Here is a 23,272-nt window from a genome sequence, read left to right on the forward strand (position 1 = left end):
GTTTTCCAGTCCTGCTTTATTCATTCTTAAGGTATCCGTAACAGTTTTTTTTTTTTTTTTTTTTTTTACGTGGTAGGGGAGTTAACCCTACGCTCAACCCCCAACCTGCAGGACCAGGCTATCACTCTTAGTCTGGATCATCACATTAGACCTGTCCGACTTGGGTGGCCCTACTAGGAGCAGATGCTCCCGCCGGCATAGCTCTAAGGATCATTTGACCACGCAAGCCTCCAATAAACACCCGGCAAAATATATTTTGCCTTCGTCAAGGTGGTGGTACCTTCGGGAGGTTTGAATACATGCACCAATATTTATACCTTAGTTTCATTTTGCCATATCCTAATCCCTTTTTCCAGGACTAAATTAAATAGTAAAGGAGTTAATCCATCCCCTTGTCATCCTCCTGTTTTGATTTCAAATAGTTCATAAATTTCTCCTAAAAATTTTACTTTCGATTATGTGGTCAATGTTTGCTTGATCAATTCTTTTGTTTTCTTGTCAGCTTGGAATTTGTCTAGCACGTTAAACACTGTCTTTCAGTCTACGTAGTCGTATGCCTTTTTGAAGTCAATAAATGTACCTACTGTATTATTATTATTATTATTATTATTATTATTATTATTATTATTATTATTATTATTATTATTATTATTATTATTATTGAAAATCCACAGCATGTTTCCAGTCATCTGACCGGGTCAGGAATGGAATGAATGAAGCTCCCATCTAGCGGCGAGGATAGGAATCGTGCCGGCTACCGAAGCCTGTCGCATTCCTCTGGGGCAATGATTAATGACTGACAGATGGAATTAAATGATACTGGAGAGTGTTGCTGGAATGAAAAATGACAGGGAAAACCGGAGTACTCGGAGAAAAACCTGTCCCGCCTCCGCTTTGTCCAGCACAAATCTCACATGGAGTGACTGACATTTGAACCACCAGCGATGAGAGTTCGTCGCGCTGCCGCCTGAGCCTCGGAAGCTTTTATTATTATTATTATTATCTAAAACCTGTACTCCCATGGCTCTCTACATGCCCCTTTCAGTGCATAAAATACTACTTCATGCCCACTGGACAGTTATCTGAAAAGGGTGCAAGAACTTCGGGCACTGCAGAGAACATGCTTCACAACATTGAACATGTTACTTGTGTCATCAGACCCCGTTGTCTCGAAATTAACTTTCTCAACCATTTGTAAGGAAAAATAACATTCCTTTTGAAGTGTTGTTTGCTTAAGGATAGATGCCTAGTGAGGATCACTGAGACATTTAAATTCGATTCATCAGACGATGCAGGTGTTTGAGATGCGTAAATTCATCAGACGATGAATGTGATAGTGTTTTGAGACTGGCGCTTTATTTACTTTTCTGAAAATATTTGTATCGTGCACAGGAGAATAGGCAAGTAACACGCATGCGAGAGAGAATGTAGGGAACAAGTTAAAAATTAAACAGTACCTTAATTCATACAAATATTGCTATATTTCATCAGTTTTTACACAAAATATATTTAGTAGATGTTCACAACAAATATTGCTTTAGCATTTTTTTTCCCCCCCTGATAGACTGTACTGTCTGAGTGTCTTAAGGTCGATTTCCTGTACTGTAGCACTGGGTATGTGACCTGAATCCACCCAGAATAATCCCTCCTCCCCCCGTCTAAAATTGATTTTAGAAACGAAGTGTCAGTCCAGGCCATGACAGTTCAGAGCGAAGGAGGCAAGATTATTTCAGTTCAATTGTCAGCTGAGAGGATTCACAGACGGCTTGTTTCCGCTCCTTTGTCGACAAGATTTCCTGACTGTCGCTTTGTTTGCGATATGAAAGGATAGAGTTGTTTGTAATCCATCGTCACGACGAAAATAAGAGCTGCATTATTCATCAGCTCTTCCCAGCATTCGTCAGAACGACGGCGACAGAATCGTCCCTTTACCATGGTGGAGTGAAATAGCCCGTAACTGGAATGTGATAGGCATAAAATGTACTTTTTTTTTACAATCTGTTTAACGTCGCACCGACACAGACAGGTCTTACGGCGACGATGGGATAGGAAAGGGCTAGGAGTAATAAGGAAGCGACTATGGCCTTATCTAAGGTACAGCCCCAACATTTGCTGGTGTGAAAATGGGAAACCACCCCAAATCATCTTCACGTCTGCCGACAGTGGGGTTTGAACCCACTATCTCCAGAATGCAAGTTGATAGCTACGTGACCCAAACCGCACAATCGTCGCCAAAAGACCTATCTGTGTCGGTGCGGCGTAAAGAAAAACAAAACAAAACCGCACAACCAGGGCCGGATTAAAGGCGGGGCTAAAGGGGCTGCAGCTCCGGGCCCCGCGTGCCAAGGGGCCCCGGCCCTTGGCCAAACCTAAAATTGTGTAAAAAGACCTGCTGCTCCACCTCCGTGCATGTATATGAATATTTACGCTCGCAAAATATCGAACACGCACCCTTCCTTCCTTCTTATCAGCTGTCTGCGTTAGTATTTCATCACTGCTAGAATCAATTACCGTCCGGAGACACGAATCCTCGCTACTTATGTATGTTCAGTCTTCAGCCCTAAGGCTGGTTGGATCCTCAACAGCTCTGCCATCAGCTGTCATAGATGGCCTAGGCATCACTGAAGAGGCGTACTAGGGAAATGAGGAGTGAGGTAGTTTCCTGTTGCTTTCCTCACTGAGCCGGAAGTTGCTATTACATATCAGTCTGCCAAGCCCACTGAAATGCATGCACCAACCGACCCTATGAGCAACGTTTTCACACCATTCATAGCAGGGACTGGCTGCACAAGGAATGGCATTACTAGCATCGCTCATACCTCAGTCACTTTCATATTGTCAAAGCCAAGGATACGCACTGTAATTATTGTAAAGGTTATTGTTGACGAAAATTTAAATCTGGCAGCTTGCGAGAGGGGGAAGAGGTCTAGGAAGTGAGCGAGGGGGGACAGGGGAAGCACGGTGGAATGCGCATGATATACTATATCTTTGCATCAGGAAGAGAACTTCCAGTTCACCTCTGATTATTGAACCATTCGTAAGTTAAATCTGTAATGTTCTTGTAAAATGGATAGGAAATATCCTAGTGGTGCCAAGAAACGTAAGTTCTGTTTTGTACGTCGATTTGATAGTGATGATGAGACAAATGTAAAATATGTTTCGGAATTATGAAATATTAACATGAAAAATAGAGAAAAATTGTAGCCTATTTCAACACTTCCTTATTCATCAATTTAAGTGGAAGTATTTCTATAACGACTTCAGTATGCTAGTCTTACGTGATGTTACGAAGAAGGGGCCCCACATTTTTTAATAGCCCAGGGCCCCCAAACACCTTAATCCGCCACTGCGCACAACCACGTGCTCCTATGCACAATTTGTGTTACGTTGTACTGTATTATAAATACTTAATAATAATAATAATAATAATAATAATAATCGAGAGAGTTTGATTCATTCGGGGGATGAACCTCATTTTTGGTAGTCCTGACGGTAGTTTTCCGTTGTTTCCTATTTTCACACCAGGCAAATACCTTGACGATCCCATCGTCGCCAAAAGACTTGTTTGAGTTCGTGCGTGTTAAAACAAATAATAATAATAATAATAATAATAATAATAATAATAATAATAATAATAATAATAGGTCTCAGGAACATAATTGAATCAAAATTTTGTTAAATTCACGTGTCGAGAAATTTAAATACCCGGGAGAAATTCTCACCTCCAATGGGAATAAAAAAGAAAAGAAAAAAAGCCGCACTAAAAGCAAGGGGGAGATGATGGAGATGGCTTTCAGTGTCATGGAACCTAACCATTCCCAAATACATTTCTTTCAAGCCAAATTAGACGTGGTGCTCCGAACAGTGTGTGTCCGTGCGGCGACTAGTGTGACGGATCCTGTCGTTGATAGAAGAGAAAGATGATTCCTTCGAATAGTCCAATCACTTTCCGCTGGGGACTAAATCAGGAGCTAATGAAAGAGTCAAGAAAATAAATGTTAAGGAAAATGAGACGAACACATCAAGGAAGCGACCCTGGAAAGGCTTACCTACCATAGATGGCCGAGTGAGGTACACAAAGACTTAGTACAGCAAAAATCAGTCATCGGGAAGAAAATAGCGGGAATGAGGGATGCACCCGAGAAACAACTTACCAAGCCACGGAACATCTCAGAAAGTGGGAAAAGAGGAGGACATTTGCCGGGAGAAAAAGGAATACGCCTGGGGGATAGAAGAATGACTGGCTGATATAATGTGGCCCGTATAAATTATAACCAGAACAATGAATAATAATAATAATAATAATCTCAGAACCTAACATTTTGTGAGACTTATGTTGTAATCACGGGGTCTCATACTGAAACTCATTCTTCGGGAATTTGGACCTCATTCTCTTTCGAATACAATCACGGTGGGCAGGTGTTCTTTTTTGTTTTGTTCTAAAGCAGTTACCACCACCACCACGTCTTTGACCCAGTCAGTATTTAGGTTTAGGTACATGTTTCGAGAAGCTTATATGAAAGAGCCCTCAGAAAAGCGTATACACAATACTTACCAGACGTTATAAGTAGGGATGGCAGTTTTTAAAAAAATACCGATATATCGATATTTCGATATATTGAAAACTTATTTTCGATAATCGATATTTATTGCACATAATATATCGGTATATTCAAGCGATATCGATATATCGTAACCCAAGAGTAACTACAATATCATCACCAGATCTCAATGCATATATATCAATATTGGTTTATTCTGCCTGTGAAATTATATTTGAGAGTGTTGCTGGAATGAAAGATGGCAGGGAAAACCGGAGTACCCGGAGAAAAACCGGTCCAGCACAAATCTCATATGGAGTGACCGGGTTTTGAACCACGAAACCCAGCGGTGAGAAGTTGGCGCGCTGCCACCTGACTCGCGGAGGCTTCTATTTTCATAACTTTACGTTTAAATATAAACCATATACTCATCACAAGCTGAATACACAAATCAACGCCTTTTATAATGAATTTTAAGGCTTATCTCACCTAAACTTACCTTTTTCCTTCTGTGTTGTTAAATGGTGGAGGGCTAACACGAAGTCTAGCGGTGACTCTGGAACTAGAACGTATTTCGCGCTGTGTAAACTGCCATGCGGAGGCAACTGTGTTACATATTCCATCGTTTGTATTCGAATTATAGTCCGGCCTACCAGAGGCTCAGAACAAGGTATTGATTAGATTGGATATTTCCAGGTTGCAATTCCACCTTCACTAGCACCATCTCTTGCAGAATTATCGGCGTTCTCTAGTGCGGATGTTGTTAATGAAAATAATAATTCAAAGAAAAACGATATATTAATGGAAAAACCGATATATTATTCGATAAATCAAATCAAAATTTCGATATCGATATATCGATAAATCGAAAGGAAAATATCGGTATTTCATAAAAACCGATAAATCGTTGCCATCCCTAGTTATAAGTGAGCGAAAGGAATAACTGATGGAGTTGATTGAGACCATATAAATATAACCGAACTGCGAGAGGCAGGTAGACAGCATGCCGACTTGTCCGTCATAAAGGCGAGTCGGACTTTACACCGAGATCGTGAGGGTAGAAGTGGATACGGCGGCAGCTTCTCTGACAGACCACAAGGGGGAAGTGCAAGATTCGAATTCTTCTCCCTCCAGTGTTCGATAACCCTGTCGTAAGACGCGACTAAAAGGGGTCCCAGGGGCTCTGAACTTGGGACCGTGGTTGACGACCAGGTGCCCTAAGCTGAGTCCTGACTTTCATCTATCCTATCCGACCTTCCTTGGTCAGCTCTTGCTCTTTTCCAACCCCGACGGTATTGCGTTGCCCCTGTCTTTCTTTTTTCGAAGTGTCGGATCCCTTCTATTTTTTTTTCCCCTCAGATTAGCGTTGTGTAGGGGATGGTTGCCTAGTTAACCACCACCGCCACCTGTTCGATTACCATCGTCTAGAACGAGTTGGTAGCCTACTCTTACTGTGTTTACCTTCAATGTTGAATATACTATCTATCAAGATGGAATGCGATTACAAGTACAATACACAATATCAGTGCTCCACTATAACACACAGCGATATTAACCCAGTTTACATTACGGTAAACTCATCTTTTCTGTTTTTTAAAGCTATTAACGCTATTGTTTTAAGATTAGCCCAGAGAAAAGTGGCCAGCCTTTACCTGTGATTGTTTCTGTGCTAATAGTTTATTATTGTAGGATAGGAAATGCATTGTTTTATAGTTGTTTTCTTTTCGTCATTGTACTCTTGAACTGTTCCGAATCCCGCGACAGGTGTTCGATATTCATCAGTCAATCAATCAGTAGGCCTACTGATCTGCATTTAGTCGCCCAGGTGGCAGATTCCCTGTCTGTTTTCATAGCCTTTTCTTAAATTTTTTCAAAGAAATTGGAAATTTATTGAACATCTCCCTTGGTAAGTTATTCCAGTCCCTAACTCCGCTTCCTATAAATAAATATTTGCCCCAGTTTGTCCTCTTGAATTTTTATCTTCATATTGTGATCTTTCCTATTTTTAAAGACACCGCTCAAACTTATTCGTCTACTAATGTCATTCCACGCCATCCCTCCACTGACGGCTTGGAACATACCACTTATTCGAGCAGCTCGTCTCTTTTCTCCCAAATCTTCCCAGCCCAAACTTTGCAACCCTTTTGTAACGCTACTCTTTTGTCGGAAATCACCCAGAACAAATCGACCTGCTTTCCTTTTGATTTTTTCCAATTCTGGAATTAAGTAATCCTGGCGAGGGTCCCATACACTGGAACCATTCTCTATTTGGGGGTCTTACCAGAGACTTGTATGTCCTCTCCTATACATCCTTACTGCAACCCCTATAACCATGTACAGAGATCTGTACCCTTTATTTACAATCCCATTTTCATGGCGTACCGATATTCGATCGAACTGCGAGAGGCAGAATAGATAGCATGCCGGCTTGTCCGTCGTAGCTCCTTTCTCTTCCTCGTTCCCTTTACCTGAATATAATTAACTCCTAACGTATCCAGACGCATCCTCTTTGCTGAGTTGGGCAGTTCTACTTTCTTTCTGCCATAAGCCCCATTAATATTTTACAGAATTTGGGAACTAGGAAGATACCGCATCAGAAGGATCACCATGATGATTTTTTACCACATTCAGTGATGTTGGTTGGGGCTGAGAAACTTGACACTCAGTCCGGTAGATTTACCGGGACGTAAAAGAACTTTTGAGGGACAAAATGCTCCTCGGCGTCTCCGAGAACTGTAAAACTAGTTAGTGGGACGCATAATCTAAATGAAAATTAAATGAGCTGAATGTATTTTTGATGGTTCATGGTATGGATTCGTGAACCATGAGAAACGGCTAAGTGGCCTAACAAGTTGTCCTGAGGTGTCGGGTACCAGTTGCTATGGAACAGAGAGCGCATCTCGGACATATTCTGTGCCATGGCCCTCCTTGTGCTCAGGCGGCTAGGACGATGCAATCCTCCGGTGGTCCCTAACCAGTTAGAGGAGAGATTCTCACTGGGACTATCTGTAAGTAGGGTAGCATCCTGCTTCACAGAATGATCACCGAGCACCCTAGGACCTATGGGAGCCACGGAGTCCCACTTCCATTTGACAGACGAGGGACTCCTTAGAAACAACTTGGCGAACGAATTGGAATACATTGGGAAGCTATTATTAATATTAATGGGGCGTATGGCAGAAAGAAAGTAGAACTGGCTGAGTCAGCAAAGAGAATGCGTCTGGATGTGTGAGTTAATTATATTCGAGTAAGGGGAAATAACGAGGAAGAGAAAGGAGATTATAAAGAGATGATACGCGTTTATAAGGGAAGGGCGGAGTGTGGGGTAGGACTGCTCATCAGGAATACTATTGCACTCTGCATAGTTTCCGTTTGGCACGTATGCATGTCTACCCCATAGTTTCGTTTCTCGATACGGTGTCGGGGATGGTATGTGTTACGGCTGGATGCCCTTCTTGACGCCAGCCTCAGTTCGGGATCTAATGAAGATGGGATGAAAGATGGTGAACGAAATTGGCTAAGGAGCTGGATGGAGGAATAGTTCCGGCATTTGCCTGGAAATGAAAACAAAAAAAAAAAAAACAAAAAAAAAAAACAAAAAAAACCCCACCATTTTCAGGATAGCCGGCGGTGGGTTTCGAATCCACCCGTCTCCTAAATGCTCCGCTCGGTTTCTGGTAGGCACGTAAAAGAGCGATTGATGTGGCTAGATTTAGCAGTTGGCCAAATTATGACGAGGGTGCAGATGAGGATGAACTTAACACATTTTAAGAAACACTGAGTGACATTGTAGTCAGGGTCAACAGCAAGAATAGGAAGTCCGATTTCGCTGCAAGAATTGGAAATAGAACTCAAGGATATGAGGGGAAGATTTGGACACTAATAGAACAGGGAAGCATTTGCTGGTCTTCTGTGCTAGTGTGGGATTAGCTATTACGAATTCATTCTTCAGGTATGCGGCTATTCCAAGCTTACATGGGAATATCTGTAATAGATTGTGTTGTTACTGTCTTTGAATTCAGGAAATCGATTAAGAATGTGCGGGCATTGATGATACAGTCCACAAATCTCCAGTGAGCTATCACTAGGTTTAAGATAGAGAAAGTTAAATCTATCTGCAGACGAATAAGGGTAGAGAATCTCCAGGACCAGGAAATTAAACATTAAATTATATGATTAGTGAAAAGTTCCAAGGAATAAACAGTAAGCACTTACAGGATATAGAAAGAGAATGGATCACATACAGAGATGCTGTAGTAGAAACAGCTAGGAACAACCATTTGGAAAGATGGGACAAAGCGAACTTCTTGGTTGAATGATGTGAGGGCACCTTGTAAAGGTAAAAAGGCCAAAATGGTTCCAAACAAGAACTGATGTAGATGGGGAATCGTACGTAGATGAAAGAAACAGACAGACAAATTACTGTCAAGTCCATGAAAGACATCGTGGAAAGATTTGGGTAATAACCTAGAAAGGCTTGGTCAAGCGGCAGGGAAACCTCTCTAGACAGTAATAAGAGGTCATTGAAAAGGAGGGAAGTAGGAAGTGAATAGTGTTTTAGGTAAAGGAGGTGGACTCAAGAAGGCGGTGACCTGATTGAATCAATTGGTATTGAGCTCCTCGTGTATTATTCATTAGCCTAGGTTTATATTCCCGGATTTTAATATTTACTTTTGTGCGAGGAGTTGATATTTTATTGTGGTGATATTATCTTTGTCTGTACGAAAGGATATTATACGAAATGGGTTTATCTATAGTGCACTCCCGTTGTTAAGACAGATCTGACTTGTTTATATCCTTGTCTACTGCCATTTTTGTACATTATTGTTAGTGTTATGTCGAACCCGAAAATCTACCCGATAAAACGGAATTCGTCTGATAGTTATACAGGTGTTGGCTTTTAATGTTTTCCACAATCTTAAAAGTTGATTTACATCATCCTTTTTTTCAAACATTCTGTTCTCAGACAAAAGAGTACAAAACTGGTGGGTGCATTCCATTTGGTCTCTGGATGTAACAAACCCTTCCACCTTTTGGTTTTTTTATCCCCCTGTTAACAGAAAACCAAAATGAACCAGTTAAAAATAATCTGACAATCATTTCGCCTACACAGTTTAACAAGACAATAACTTATCACAAAACGTAGGTCCTGTATCGTGCAGGGCGTTTCACCAAACGTCCACTTTTCGTTTTCACTTCGATTTTTACAGCAGAAACAACACTTTCATGCTCACTATCTCCATCATTTTCCACTGGCAAGGTATCCTGCGATGAAGATCATCTCCAGTGGGTACAAACGTTGAATGGGCCTGATCATGTCCCGTCCAGCAGTCTGCACTCGAACTACTCGTACAAGTATGTTACCATCTTTACCAGGAAACATCTCAGTCACTTTACCCAAAGGCCAATCGAGTCTTTTCTTCTGATCAGAGCCTACTAACACAATGTCAACAAATCTTTAGCATCCTTCGACACTTTAACTTGCGGCTGTACTAAAAGGCTCAGGTAATTATCACGGAATCTTTTCCTCAATTCCTCCCGTAAACGCTGCAGGTACTTGGCCCGTTTTCTGAGGTCGGTCTTGTCAAGGCAGTCGAGATCGGGGACTCCAATGGACCGGTTGTCCTGCAGGAACATTGCTGGAGTCAATGGCACGAAGTCGCTTGGATCTTCAGACAGGTATGTGAAGACCTAGAATTTATCACAGACTCTACATCGCATAGGACAGTCAAAGCCTCTTCATAGGCAAGAGAGGCTCTTCCCAATGTCCTCTTCAACAACTTCTTGACCATTTGAACGATCCTCTCCCACCATCCACACCCCGCCAAGCAGCCGTGGGTGGAACGAATTTCCACTGGATCCTCCTCGAAGATGTTTCACCTTCTATCTTATGCCAGTCCAAAGAGTCAAAGGAATTCACAGCTCCTGTGAAGTTGATACCATTGTCACTGTATATAACTCAGGGTCGTCCCCGCCTTGCATTAAATCTCCTAAGACCTTGAAGAAATACTTCTATGGAAAGGTTTAACACCAGATCAATATGTACAGCTCGATACACAGCAAAAGTAAACAACAAAATCCAAGCTTTCTCTCCGCCCCTTAAAATCAACGGCCCAGTAAGATCAACCCCTCCGACCTCGAAGACTGACGAATCTTTCACTCTATCTTCTGGCAGTGGTGCGGGATCTACATCAATTTTCTTCGACTCAAATCGTCGACATTTGACACATTTTGTGATCACCCTCCGTACTGTCTTCCGACCTCTTAAAATCCAGTATTCTTCCCTTAACATTCTACGTACCGTGCTATGCGGATAGAGGAGGAAAGAAGCGTACGGACCGGGACCTGGGCATAGAGAGCAGAACCTCGGGGAAGCACATCTTTATTTAAATTTGTTTTCCCCTTGTTGGGTTTTCCTTTTTCTTTATGAGAGATATAATTAAGCACAATGCTGATGAGAAAGATTTACAAATATTTGAGGAGGAGCCTTGGGCTAGTATAGTATAATTTACGTAAATCTGGAGGTTGGTGCAAAGAGAGAAAACCCTTTATAACTTCAGTAAAAACGTGTTACAGTTAAGCTTCAAAAGCTTAGTATCCTTGCATGAGACGCGTCTCTGACACATACACAACTCATTTAACACCAGCTAGTTCTAGAAATATATCTAACATAATCTCACTTAAGCTAAGTTAAAGGAACGCTAAACTACAATCGATTGAACCTCTTAAAGCACCAATAAGGCGATAAGCCTCAAACGGGAACACATAGCCCCAGATCCGCAAATAAGTTAACGAAAAGAACTAGAAGTCCAGAATGCACTGAGTCTTTACAGTAATGACTGGCCGCAGCCAAATATAATACCTTCCCTTAATTAGAACCAACAAGGGCGCTCGCCGACTCGAAACGGCATTAGTATTAAACATTTCAGATACATTTTCATGAGCTAACAACGATAGAAGCCCGGATACCGCTACATTGCGACTATCCAACAGGAAATGGGCAAATAAAACCTACTAGTCCAAAGGCCGATTAAACAGTGCATAAGCCAAACAGCGAGTGACTGATAAAAGTAATTGCCTGAAGGGCGACATCCAATTTTGAAAACACTCACTACAGAGCAGAACAGAGTGTTTTCCAGAGGTACTCGCATACCTCAATTACAGTACATTCTCTAGGAACTTCACATAACAATTCTATTTTTATCCTCCCTTCATCCCCTTAAGTAAGTATAAAGGCTTTCAATTCCAGACCTTACCTCCATGCTCCCGACAGTGAGGAGTTCAAACCTCGAACGGGGCCAGCCCGCTGTTACTCAGAGAAGACTGAGACCAGTTAGCACGACGAACAAACGACCTCGGCGAGATGAGGAGCACAACATATAAGGAAGGCGGGGTTCGTTGCCATGGAGGCAGGTAACAAGTGCGTCATGAGGTCAAACTTGGCGCACCACGACACAGAATAAGGAAACAGACATCACACAAAACCCTTGCATTGGGGATAAAGGGAGCAGAAACATATAGTACAACTTTAGATAATACAACAATTAAGGCATAATTTACGAGAGTTTACCTTGCTAAGTTAAAATTAAGACGTAGCAAATATAATTTAACTGAATGATGCATATCTGACAGCAATATAAGCCAGGGGAGATAGTAAACTCATGGTACATTCTGAGTAACACCTCAACACCCGCATGAGAATATTTTATGTGGTAGTCTAGGATTAGAATCCCCACAAGTTTGTGACTGGAAGGCAGAAGAAAGGGATATCAACATTTTTCCTCATCTTCTCTTTGAACAATTTTAGTCTTCAGCCTCAGAAGACCATCTTGGTCCACACAGGTGCAAAGGGAGTTCAGTCGTCGTCTTTCAGTTTCTTCCAGAGCCCCTGTCTTGACAAGACGCAAGAGCCTTCTCTCAGCCTGTGCTTGTTCTGAAACAGAAAGATCACCCCCACTTTCACAACTTCTACGTTTCAATGATTTTTCAACAAATCGCAGTATCCTTCCTATGGGTCTGACAATTTGAGAAAACTTGGAAAATCTTCTTAGGTACCAAGCATCTCCACCCTTCGTTGATGAATTGATCAATGATGGAGATATTTTTCTTCTCTCTTGTTTGATGTCATGATCCACATTAACCTCTGATGTCGGCCATTCTCCTTCTGCCAACTTCAACCAGTGAGGACCTTCCCACCATTTGTAGTATATAAGGACTTCTACGGAACAGCCTCGAGATGGAAGGTCAGCTGGATTCTGCTCCCCAGGAACATGCCTCCAGTCTTCTTGTCTCGTCAGAGATCTAATCTCGATTGTTCACAAGTAGTCCCCATGACTCATCTCTCTTGATCCAAAACAATGCCGCTGAAGAGTCCATCCAATAAAACTCGGAGATGTTCAAGTTCAGACTTTCTCTGATCGAGCTTGCTAGTCGACTACCTTATCACGATATTCATTCACTTTATCGTATTCATCTGTGTATCGTTCTTCGTCACTGTCGTCGAGAAGCACTTCTAATATTTTCTCATCGGCATCCTTCAGTTCATTTTCTAGTCGTTCTAGTTTAGTAAAATGCAGTCTTTACCTTCTGGGATCTGTTTCCGCCATCCCCGCATCGCATGTTTTCGTGAACATAGCACGTATTGGTTTTCTTGATTTAGTCGACCTATCCATTTCAAATGACTGCTTTGTTCACGTCCAGTCGCGGTCGCCACTAATGTTACGTCGAACCCGAAAATCTACCCGATAAAACGGAATTCGTCTGATAGTTACACAGGTCAAGGGTTATGAACTTCATATTGTTGGTCCGTATTGAACTGAGATAACATATAAATTATAAACAGGAGGGTTTTCCACCTATTCAATACATAGTTGTATTTACAATGTTGTTTACATTACATGGGACTAGTTTCAACCCTACTCGGGGTCATCATCATCAACACACACAATATTTGACGAAATCCTAAAACGTGTTTTTAAGCAGTAAGAACGTTATGAATATATAATTTACAATAAGATATGTGGTTGAATTAGGCAAGGTGCTAAGGCGCTCAAAATGTTTCAAATGAAAGTGAAATATTACGAGTGACATAGGTGAGCAATATATAATACAAGTACACTAAACACGCTCAAAAATCTGAGTATAAAAGTACAAATGAGATGCTCTGTGTTGTAGGTCAATTTCAGTATGATTTTAGACAAATGGTGTATCAGATGGAATTCAGTAGGTACTGGTAATACATAACGGTTGTGGACCGAGTGCTATGGTACTAAGAATGAACACGATATAACATGACACATATAATACAAGTATACAAGTTTGTACAATATTTGAGTAACAAATGTGTAGATGACCGAGCTCGATAGCTGCAGTCGCTTACGTGCGGCCAGTGTCCAGTATTCGAGAGATAGTGGGTTCAAACCCCACTGTCGGCAGCCCTGAAGATGGTTTTCCGTGGTTTCCCATTTTCACACCAGGCAAATGCTGGGGCTGTACCTTAAGGCCACGGCCGCTTCCTTCTCACTCCTAGCCCTTTCCTGTCCCATATGACCTGTCTGTGTTGGTGCGACATAAAGCAACTTGCAAAAAACAAAAACAAAAACAAAAAAAAGTGTAGATGTTACTCTCTAGAAGAATCTTGTGAAGAGTTGATTATACACCGTGTAGTACCACAGCACTCGGTTCGCAACCGTTATATATTACCAGGACCTACTGAATTCCATCGGATGCACATTTGTCTAAAATCATACTGAAGTTGACCTACAACACAGAGCATCTCATTTGTACTTTTATACTCAGACTTTTTAGCGTGTTTAGTGTACTTGTATTATATATTGCTCACGGTGTCACTCGTAATATTTCACTTTCATTTGCAACATTTTGAGCGCCATAGCACCTTGTCTAATTCAACCACACATCATATTGTAAATTATATATTCATAAGGTTCTTACTGCTAGGAAACATGTTTTAGGATTTCGTCAAATATTGTGTATGGTTAAATATGGCTGATGATGACCCCGAGTAGGGTTGAAACTTGTCCCATGTAATGTATTCTACATTGTAAATACAACTATATATTGAATAGGTGAAAACCCTTCCTGTTTATAAGTTACGCAGGTGTTGGCTTTTATTATTTTTCACAGTCTTAAAACTTGATTTACATCGTCCTTTTTTTTTTTCAAACAATCTGTTCTCAGACCAAAGAGTACTAAACTGGTGGGTGCATTCCATTTAGTCTCTGGCTGTAACAGTACGTTTAGTCACATGTCAAAATCAGTTGTTAAAGCGTAGTATGTTAAAGCAGTTATATGAAAGCAAGTTTTCAATCCTGTAAAATAAAATATCTTTGTGGTTTAATTTCCGTGTAGGTACACCAAGTGGATAACCTAATTTTTAACATGTATTAATGATAATAGTATAGAGCTCCATTTATATATGTATTTACGTTTCCGCACCTGGTTTTTAATGGCTATTTTATGTAAGCTGCTGATATTTTATAATTGATTGTGACGGTATTGTTTTTGGATAAAGAAAGAAATATTTTTTTCATGCGGAATTGGTTTGGCTAGAATACTTCTGTTTTTTAATTTGTTTAAATCCTTTTCTATGGTCATTTTCTATATTTTTGTACATATCCAGGGCATAGCGTTAAACTGTGTCCACCAACCGAATGGCCTTCTCGGAGAATGGATGAGCAGGTGGAAGTTCAGGGCACCCTCTTGCCCTTGGAGTGGGAAATTGCCCCTAAAGACGGAAGAGTCACTAGATGACGAACGGCGTATGATGGAGAAGGCAATGGAAAACCAGTTCGTTGTAGACCCCCCCAAGGGTAGCCCATGAGACGGCGGCTACAGTATACAATGAAGCGAACTCTTGTACAAAGGTATTTTGGATCTCCAATCGGATCTCCGGGTGGGGATTGCAGAAGATGTGACAATGTGAACTAGGAGAATTGGGATTTGTATGTGCGAACGTTACTAGACCACAGGGTGGTAAACTCGAGAATCTCAAGCTTAGATGTGTTGGGGGTGAGTGAGATGAGGTGGCCTCTGGTGTAGGGATTACCGAGCAGTCCACACAGGCTGCATGGGAGGAGTGGGCATTATCTTGGACAAGGAGTTTGGAAGAAGAGTGGAGGTGTATGTCCAACTGAATTAATCGTTCTTGTCAAACTGGATACCAAACCGAACAAGACTGTGATAGTACAAGTACACATGCTAACATTAAACCATCAGGATAATAATAATAATAATAATAATAATAATAATAATAATAATAATAATAATCGTATGGCCTAACCCATCTAAAACTCAGGTATGTGCCTTCCATTTAAAGAACAGACAGGCGTCAAGGAAATTGCAAGTAGTATGGAAAGATACTCAACTAGATCACTGCCCAACACCTAAATATCTAGGTGTAACACTGGATCGTGCTCTCACCTACAAACAACACTGCATGAACATCAAGCAGAAAGTGTCGGCTAGAAACAACATCCTTCGCAAGTTGTCTGGAACCAATTGGGGTACACATCCAAAGACGTTGAGAACTACAGCCCTGCTCTGTGTTACTCCGCTGCAGAGTACGCTTGCCCTGTTTGGTACAGATCAACTTGACATTTCTCTAAATGAAACATGTCGACTCATTACTGGCTGCTTGAGACCAACTCCACGAGATAGAATCTACTGTTTGGCTGGAATCGCCCCACCAGATATAAGAAGAGAAGTTGCATCCATGAATGAGAGAACTAAAGCACTTACCTCATGTGCACACCCATTGAATGGATATGAACCTGCCCACCGAAGATTGAGGTCTAAAAGGAGTTTCCTGAATACAACCGAAGATTTAAACGAATCTGCTCAATCCACAAGGTTGAGATTATGGAGAACTAGAAATCCTCAACTTGCTGATTGGATGCTACCAATTGAACATCTCCCCCCAGGACACGAGGAACATTGGTCTACGTGGAAATCGTTGAACAGGCTTCGCACTGGGGTTGGTAGATCAAGAACCAATATGGTAAAGTGGGGCTTTCCTGGCACATCCAGGCAATGCGAATGTGGTGAAGACCAAACCACAGCCCATTTCATGAACTGTAGTAAGTGTCCTTTAAGTTGCACAATAGAGGACTTGATGGCTGCAACACCTAATGCCCGTGATTTGGCAAAATTCTGGGCAGACACTATTTGATATGTATGTCATTAAGTACCATTATGCTATGCAAAACGTATGCTTCTGATACGAATAAATAAATAAATAAATAAGCTACCGCGTGTAGACATTTCGATGAGGTAGAAAGAAAGTTTACGAGGATATTGATGGCTTCCTAAAAGGAATAAAGGGAGAGGATAGTCTTATCATTATGGGAGTCTGCAACGCAACGGTTGGGGAGGGAACTGACGAACATGTGGTTGGTCCTCACGGACTTGGTGAAAGGAATGAGAGAGGAGACCGTATTGTAGAGTTCTGTACTTAGCATCAATTGTAGTGGATAGCACGTGGTTTCCAACACCATCCACAAAGGCGGTTTATATGGAAAGCTGCAGGGAACCTCGGACTCTACCAGACAGAGTATATTTTAGTCAAACAGAGGTTTGGAAACCAAGTGAAGGACTGCACAAGCTATCCCGGCTCCGGCGTCGACAGTGATCACAATTTAGTTATAAGTAAATGCGATCTCAGATTGCATAATGCCCGTCTACACGTGAAGTTTTCTCGTTAGTCTCGCATGAACAAGTAAGACTGATGCAAAACTTGCGTCCACACTGTCCAGTCTTCCGCTCAAACTTCTGTTCAGTCTTACGAGGTTCACCATGGATGAAATACTGTTATTAACAGTAACTTTTCTGTGTGCTACTAAACTGAGAGAATCGAGAAAAAGGAAAATTATGCATCGTTCACGGTGGTTCGAAGATGGTTACTGAAGAAAGGACGATTCTCTCATATCAATTTGCTACGCGAGTTACGACAAGAAGCAGAAGACTGGCGTAATTATCTGTGTATGTATATGAGAACTGAATATAAATTACGAACGCTAGTACCCGCGAAATTGAAAAACAAGGCACTGCCACGAGGAAAGCTATCACTCCGTACGACGCATTAAGATATTTAGCGACGGAGCCCTTATACGGGAAAACATGTGGAGCTGTATACAAAGTTCTGATGAAGGGATACTTAAAGGAACGCGAATTACACCGTATCATGATTTTTTGTGTTATTTAAGGTTTATTGAAAAATTACTGAAATACAATGATGCAAACGTGACGCCTAGACAATTATAATGGTTCGATGATATTTAACGGCACTCAGATGCATCAGCTTCGTGTCGGTAGACGTAGTGGCACGTACAAGAACTTGTGCAGGATGAAATTCGGTACCTCGGCGTCTCTGAAAACCGTGAAAGTAGTTAATGGGACGTAAAATCAATAACATTATTAATATGACGACAGAACAATCTAGTACCAACAAGGGAACCACACCGATTGCAATGACGAACAATTAAGACATAATAAACTCGGTCGTAAAGTAATATTTACTTCAAAGTAGTCGTTGTTGCTGCAAATGTTAATGAAACAGGGAGCATTGAAACTTGGTATGATGATCAGAACATTGCTGCACACCTGCTGTCCACAGCAGGGGCTGCAAACAGTAATCGGTCAGTTTCCTCGTTTGTGCTAATAAAATATTGTATTAGTAGTAGCACGTTTATACACTGATGAGCACTTGAATTAGAGATACCTGATTTGTAGCGTGTATGACCACCTTTCGCCCTCACGACGGCGGCCATGCCGAGTGCCATGGGCTGGAAGCGTTGGGAAGCCACGGCCACTGCACGGCCTCCCATAATGCACGGGGATTTGGCGGAGCAATGTCTAGGGCGCTCACATCTTTCTCGACAGCTTCCCAGATGTGCTCAGTAGGATTGAGATCGGATAACCTTGGGGGCTAGGCAAGCATCTTCTTGCTCATGGAGTGGTAATGGGTCACAATTCAGGTGCGAGAAGCGGGTGCAGTGCATTGCTGTAGGTGTAGGTCTCCTGCAGGGTTAATGAGGCGAACAAATGGTTGGATGTGATCTGATCGTTCGCCAGTGAGGGAAGTTAGTGGATGTACCAGGGGCCGCAGTTCATCTCATGTGAACAGTCTTCATACGAGGATACCACCATCACCAGTCTGGCCTCATGTGCTTGGAGTGCTCTTGTTCTCTGCCCTCGACGTGTACCAACTTGTCAACTCATCTTTTACCATGCTTCGAGAGTTCATTGGCGATGCTCCTTCGCCTATGCCGGTCTGAGTGGCTTATGGCGTGCGGTGAGGAGAGGTTCTCAATTGGAAGAGTTGCTTCTGTACCCCATTAGAGGAAATTGTTTCGGATGGCACGGCTGAGAGCATTGAATTCGTGAGAGATCCGAATCCACGTACTCATGGTGCCCTCTTGGCACGGTGGTCAATGGAAAGCCCAGTAAAACATCACGAAATGCGCTCAGATCTCATGTCTTACCTATCCTGTGCTAAACTGTTCTCGCGCTGCTAGTATGAGGTCTGACATAGCAGTTCATTCACCGGGCCAAATACAGCGCCTCTTCGCCAAAACCGCACCTATCTCATTACTGTATATAGATGACCAAGATATTTTAGTTTCGATGTGTATTAAAACCCTAATATACTGCACATGTTATTTAAATAGCTTTGTAGAGCGTGAAATTCTGTTTCTGTTAAAATTTAATTTTCAGTATACATTGTTTAGAGCTTGAATACTTTTTATTAATCTGCCTGAAATTACAGGATCCAGTAGGAATAAGGAAATGAAATACCAAATAATAATAATAATAATAATAATAATAATAATAATAATAATATATTATTATGTAAGTACAAACACTGTGCGTTCGGTCCGAGTTCATACGTTTTGAGAGAGACCCTGTATTTAAAATTATTATTGTACAAACAAACCTGACTTACCGTACCTCACAATAGTTGCTCCAATCTCAATGTAAGCTGCCGCTTCGTTTACGTTATCCCTGGCGCGTAAAAACATGTACACTCAACTCTCGATTTACCGTAATCGGATCAACCGCGATATCAAAAACACTAAAAATGTACGCGTGTTAGAAGTTACAGTAATACAGAATTACAAAGGTAAAGGGTAAACAGTAAAGTTTGGTAGTCTGAATATTTTTCTTTGCCTTATTAGTTTCAACGAAAAGTGCTGTTTATTTTTCCATTTATTAATTGTGGCAAGTGCCACCTTTACTGCAGTACTATAATTTTAACTTTCAGTACGCCTGTCCTATTTTTAACTTTTTGCGGGTTAAACGCGATTTTACTTATCTGGGAGGCCTTAACCCTACATTATCCTGGTTAATCGAGAGTTGAATGAAAAATAATCCAGAAAAGAGTAATAGTGGTAAACCCTAGGTTCCCTATCTCAAGATGTTTCTGCACGCTGTATAAATGTCTTTTGTTTTTTCAATGAGTATTGCTTGCTTGAGATTCACGACCATGTCCGTTTGCTTGCAGTGATCGAGAGGTAGAGAGCGAAGATGATGGAACCTCGGAAGCAGCCGGTCTCGCCGGAGACCGCCCTCGCTTCGGAGGTGTTCGACCAGTTCTGCAGCGCGTCTACCCTCAAGACCGTCTTGGGACACCACCGACATCTGTGTGAGCTGCTGCGCATCAAACCGTCACCCTTCCCGCAGTTCTACCCCAAGCTCAAGGTCAGTTACATGATTACATTTATACAGGGTGTTAGGTGTATACGTGCAGATATTAAGCTAGTCGGCTAAGAAAAATACATCTCATAATATATGCTATGTACTTTTTACCTTGTCCTATTAGTTTGCCCATAACTGAGCTAAATATTTCAGGACCTAATGTGTTTTGAACGGCTGTAGCAGGATACGCCGGTGATGTCATTCTGTCCACGCGTAGCGGAAGTACAGTAGCCGAGTATAGGGCTTGCTGAACCTGTTTCTTATCGCAGGCCAACACATGCTGTTGTGCACTTCCCCTAAAGGCTTGGGAAGTAGAAGAGGATGACTCACGTGCCAGGTCACTTGCTGTACTCGAAAACCGGTGTAGGGTACTCTGTGTGAAAAGTACACAGAATCCTTACAGTGACGTCGAAGATCCGTACAAGCACATACGTGCGAATCAAGTGTTGTGTATTTGTGTGCGATTTTTAAGACGTCAATGGCATTACTCAGTGATCCAAGCTGACAAAATGAAAGGCAATGGTTAATAAGTAAATGAAATATGGGCGCAACATTTCTGTGCTGTTATTGCGACAGTCTACGATGAATTTCTGACAATAGACAACGCGGGTTGTCTATGCTTATTCATAAACTTTTTAGGTCATTGAAAGGACGGTGGACACTGAAAGAAAAGGCTATAAGTATTCAGTGAAATTGTTATTAATGAGACAAATTTCAAAAACCGTAGTTGCATCCATCGTGAACATTGCTCGAAGGAAAAAGACCTACTGTGGAATTGCCGCCGGGCATTTCTAATAGAAGGCTTATTCTTCTTTTTCCTAATCTGTTTACCCTCCAGGGTTGGTTTTTCATGGGACTCAGCAAGGGATCCCACCTCCACCGCCTCAAGGGTAGTGTCCTGGAGCGTGAGACATTGGATCGGGGATACAACTGGGGAGAATGACCAGTACCTCACCCAGGCGGCCTCACCTGCTATGCTGAACAGGGGCCTTGCGGGGGTATGGGAAGATTGGAAAGGATAGACAAGGAAGAGGGAAGGAAGCGGCCGTGGCCTTAAGTTAGGTACCATCCCGGCATTTGCCTGGAGAAGGGGGGAACTACGGGAAACAACTTTCAGGATGACTGGGGTGGGAATCGGACCACCTCTACTCATTTGACCTCCCGAGGCTAAGTGGACCCCGTTCCAGTCCTCGTACCACTTTTCAAATTTCTTGTCAGAGCTGGAAATCGAACCCGAGCTTCGGGGGTGGCAGCTAAGCACACTAACCACTGCACCACAGAGGCGAACGGAAGGCTTATTACTGAACAGTAAGTACCGATAGGTAAAATGATGACTGTAATGGACCCGTTTAATTAGAACTTCCGTAAAAATAATATTATTACTACTACTACTACTACTACTACTACTACTACTACTAATAATAATAATAATAATAATATCTTTACGTTCCACTAACTAATTTTCACGGTTTTCGGGGACGCTGAAATGCCAGAATTTTTTTATCGCGGTATTTTTTAATGCAGCCGCCTCTGTGGTGTAGTGGTTAGCGTGATTAGCTGCCACCCCCGGAGGTCCGGGTTCGATTCCCGGCTCTGCCACGAAATGTGAAAAGTGGTACGAGGGCTGGAACGGGGTCCACTCAGCCTTGGGAGGTCAACTGAGTAGAGGTGGGTTCAATTCCCACCTCAGCCATCCTCGAAGTGGTTTTCCGTGGTTTCCCACTTCACCTCCAGGAGAATGCCGGGATGGTACCTAACTTAAGGCTACGGCCGCTTCCTTCCCTCATCCTTGCCTATCCCTTCCAATCTTCCCTTCCCCCTACAAGGCCCCTGTTCAGCATAGCAGGTGAGGCCGCCTGGGCGAGGTACTGGTCATACTCCCCGGTTGTATCCCCCGACCAAGAGTCTGAAGCTCCAGGACACTGCCCTTGAGGCGGTAGAGGTGGGATCCCTCGCTGAGTCCGAGGGAAAAGCCGAACCTGGAGGGTAAACAGATGATGATTTTTTAATGCAAATAAATCTACAGACACGAGACTGACGTATTTGAGCACCTTCAAATACCACCGGGCTGAGCCAAGACCAAGCCTCCCAAGTTGGGTTCAGAAGGCCAGCACTTTACGCAGTGCTGCACCAATCATCTTGCCGGGCTGAGTGGCTCAGACGGTTGAGGCACTGGCCTTCTGAGTCCAGTCTTGACAAGGTGCTCAAATACGTCAGCCTTGTGTCAGTAGATTTACTGGTACGTGAAGAACTCCTATGGTACTAAATTCCTGCAAATCCGCGTCTCCGAAAACCGTGAAAAGTAGTTAGTGGGACGTAAAGCCAATGACATTATTATCATCATCTTACCTGCACAGTTCATAGGGGTATCTTACCTGGAGTTCCTCATAGGTACGTTATTAGAGCTTTCAGAGGACGCTCCGTTTCGACTACGCCGAAACATGTCGTTTTTACACGATGGTCCACCACCTGATATAAGCCGCTTACTGCGTGATCATTTGGATCAGTCCTTTGGTCTATGGCGAATAGGACGACATGGACCCATCAATTGGCCCGCCAGATCTCCAATGGATATTACGGAAGACTGGATTCGGAGAAGTGATTTTCTTTTGTTAGTTGCTTTACGTCGCACCAACACAGAGAGGTATTATGGCGACAATCGGACAAGAAAGGCCTAGGAATGGTAAGAAAGTGGTCGTGGCCTTAATTAAGGTTCAACCCCCGCAATGCCTGGTGTGAACTTGGGAAACCACGGAAAACCATCTTCAGGGCTGCCGACATTGGGGTTCGAAGCCCCAATCTCCCGGATGCGAGCTCACAGCTGTGCGCTCCTAACCGCATGGCCAACTCGCCGGTTACGGAGAAGTGAAGCCTGCAGAGTAGTCCAGGGAGGTCACTTGAACAACTGCTACGTGTTTCACATTGGTATGTCAGATGTTACACCATTTCTGCAGCGTATTGAGTTGGGAGTTCAGTTCTCAATCGATGTAGTATTTTGAGTCTCGATAGTTCGATATTCT

General features: G+C 42.4%; 1 protein-coding gene across 8 annotated transcripts in view; it reads left to right on the forward strand.

Annotated features, from left to right (window-relative positions):
* Positions 1–23,272, forward strand: part of Mical (Molecule interacting with CasL) — a 688,331-nt gene that overhangs the window by 362,093 nt on the left and 302,966 nt on the right. For all 8 annotated transcript variants that reach the window (XM_067156726.2, XM_067156729.2, XM_067156731.2 and 5 more), the window contains one exon: positions 20,059–20,255. In XM_067156726.2, coding sequence (XP_067012827.2) covers positions 20,082–20,255 — 174 coding nt within the window. In that variant the 5' untranslated portion in view covers positions 20,059–20,081. The remainder of the gene's footprint in view (positions 1–20,058; positions 20,256–23,272) is intronic.

The sequence above is a fragment of the Anabrus simplex genome, chromosome 12 (genome assembly GCF_040414725.1).
Source record: "Anabrus simplex isolate iqAnaSimp1 chromosome 12, ASM4041472v1, whole genome shotgun sequence".
Lineage (NCBI taxonomy): Eukaryota > Metazoa > Arthropoda > Insecta > Orthoptera > Tettigoniidae > Anabrus > Anabrus simplex.